Source organism: Sardina pilchardus, chromosome 3 (assembly GCF_963854185.1).
Source record: "Sardina pilchardus chromosome 3, fSarPil1.1, whole genome shotgun sequence".
NCBI classification, from domain to species: Eukaryota; Metazoa; Chordata; class Actinopteri; order Clupeiformes; family Clupeidae; genus Sardina; species Sardina pilchardus.
In genome coordinates, this window is record NC_084996.1 from 34446155 (window position 1) to 34448016 (window position 1862).

General features: G+C 49.7%; 1 protein-coding gene across 2 annotated transcripts in view; it reads right to left on the reverse strand.

Moving 5' to 3' along the window:
* plcl5 (phospholipase C like 5) overlaps nt 1–1862 on the reverse strand; it is a 74524-nt gene extending 72662 nt beyond the window's left edge. For both annotated transcript variants that reach the window (XR_009938691.1, XM_062533001.1), the window contains exon 1: nt 800–1862. Coding sequence is in view for 1 of the 2 variants with exons in the window: in XM_062533001.1 (XP_062388985.1) it covers nt 800–1141 (342 nt within the window). In the remaining variant the exon portion in view is untranslated. The remainder of the gene's footprint in view (nt 1–799) is intronic.

Consider the following 1862-nt stretch of genomic DNA (forward strand, 5'->3'; position numbering starts at 1 on the left):
ATTCAACGTAATTCAGTGTAATTTAAGCGCAGGATTTATGTTTATCGTCTGTCCATGAAGTGTTGCCATTTCTTTTCGAAGGTAGATTGGGTGTTGAAATGATGTTACACCATAAGCGCCACATCCACATGACCAAGGACAAACGTTGAACTGACAGCTGTGCTGACACTAAGTGTTTCACTAGCTTTACAATCTGCAGAACAATTTTGGTTACCTACAGGAACTCGACCAAATACAAGTAGTGTTGTCAGTCTTTTAGCTTGTCCTCCACGCATGAACTTCCATCTTCCAAGTTTATCTAGGCTACCTTTGGTACTTGTATGTTCCACAGGCATAACTATCAGCACTTTAACAAGAGATAGTTCAGGTATCTGATCAATGCAACACTCGGTCATGCATTCAAACTTTATGTGCCAGTAACTCCCAATTGTCTAACGCCTTACAGTGGACCTGATATATGCGCTATAGTTCTATAGAGATTATTGGGTGAATGCCAATCAGCAGAGGATGGACTGTGAATTTGTCCCAGTCCGCATTAAAAAAACAATCAATGGCAGTCTGGGACATTAACCCTGACTGATCTGAGCAACTGGCCAGCTCAGGACACCGTGACATCTCCACAGCAGACTACAACTCAATAATAACATGTTTCCTAATGGCCATACACAGAACCAATGGAATGTGCCACTGCTGCAGGCTACCAGCACCGCAGCATTCTCAAAGTCATTATGTTTATGGCCTCAGATAAGGGTGGGCTACTGACTGTCACTGTCAACCATTTGAAGGTTGTGGAACTAACCTTCATGATGCCGCATGGCGTGGTGCCCCCGCCGAGGCTCCTCTCTGAAGAGCTATCACGGCTCCGACTGCCGATTCTGGGGCTCCCTTGTTCTTCACACCTCCCGTTGGTATACACCCTCTCGGCCCCAAGCACCGGGAATCCGCCAGGTATCACAGTAACCGGTGACACGTCCAGATATGCCCGTGTCCCCGTCGGGGTCAATACGGCTGCGGCGTCATTGAGGTTCAACACCGAGACATCGAGAGCTGCAGCAGCGGTTTGTGATTGGGACGTCGCGTCCGGTGAAGGGGGCTCCAAAAAGGGTCCCGACACAGCTTCTGATGCCTGCAGCCCTGCCATGGTACACCTCTGTTACAGAAACACCTTGGATTTCAACATTTCGCGAGTACCGGGGTGACACTGTGGTTTAAAGAAACACAGCGAAACCATTAGCCTTAAGGGAGCTCATAAATCTCTGAGCAAAGGGGGCACACAAGCGGTTTCCAAAGCAGCCACGCTACGAAATCAGAGGTGTTCAGGCAGCCTATCACGAAGGTAGAGGTTCAAACTCCGATATCGGTGACTGTTCTCGCTCAGTCGCTCATTTGAAATGCGCAGATGGCTTTCGCGGCGAGATCTGCTTTGATTAGCTGGCTTGCTGGCAACATGCGGCGTCCGCTGCCAACTCCTCCCAACTGAACAATAAATAGCTCCGAGCTAATGTGAAGTTAGCTGATAAACAAACACGGTCCTGCTCCGGTCGGAGTAAGCAATGTTCTTTAGACCGAGCAATCCCAGTTGCAGCACTCCAATCCGCGTTAGCGAATCAGGGTGCGTAAAATATGTCCTTGATGGCTCCCCCCTCTTCTCGGCTACCCCTGAGCGCTCCCTCCACTTTTGTTCTCCCCTCTCTGCTGGTCTTCCTCACCGACGCTGTGTACGTTGCATACTCGTTTACTTTCCCGTCGGCTGACAGAACGATAGTGTTTCCACATGTGCTTCTGTGGGGTGCAGTCGCGCACAGTGCTGCGCGCTGGTGTGGAAATAGTGGCCACACAGAGAGAGCCCCTAGCTTTCTTCT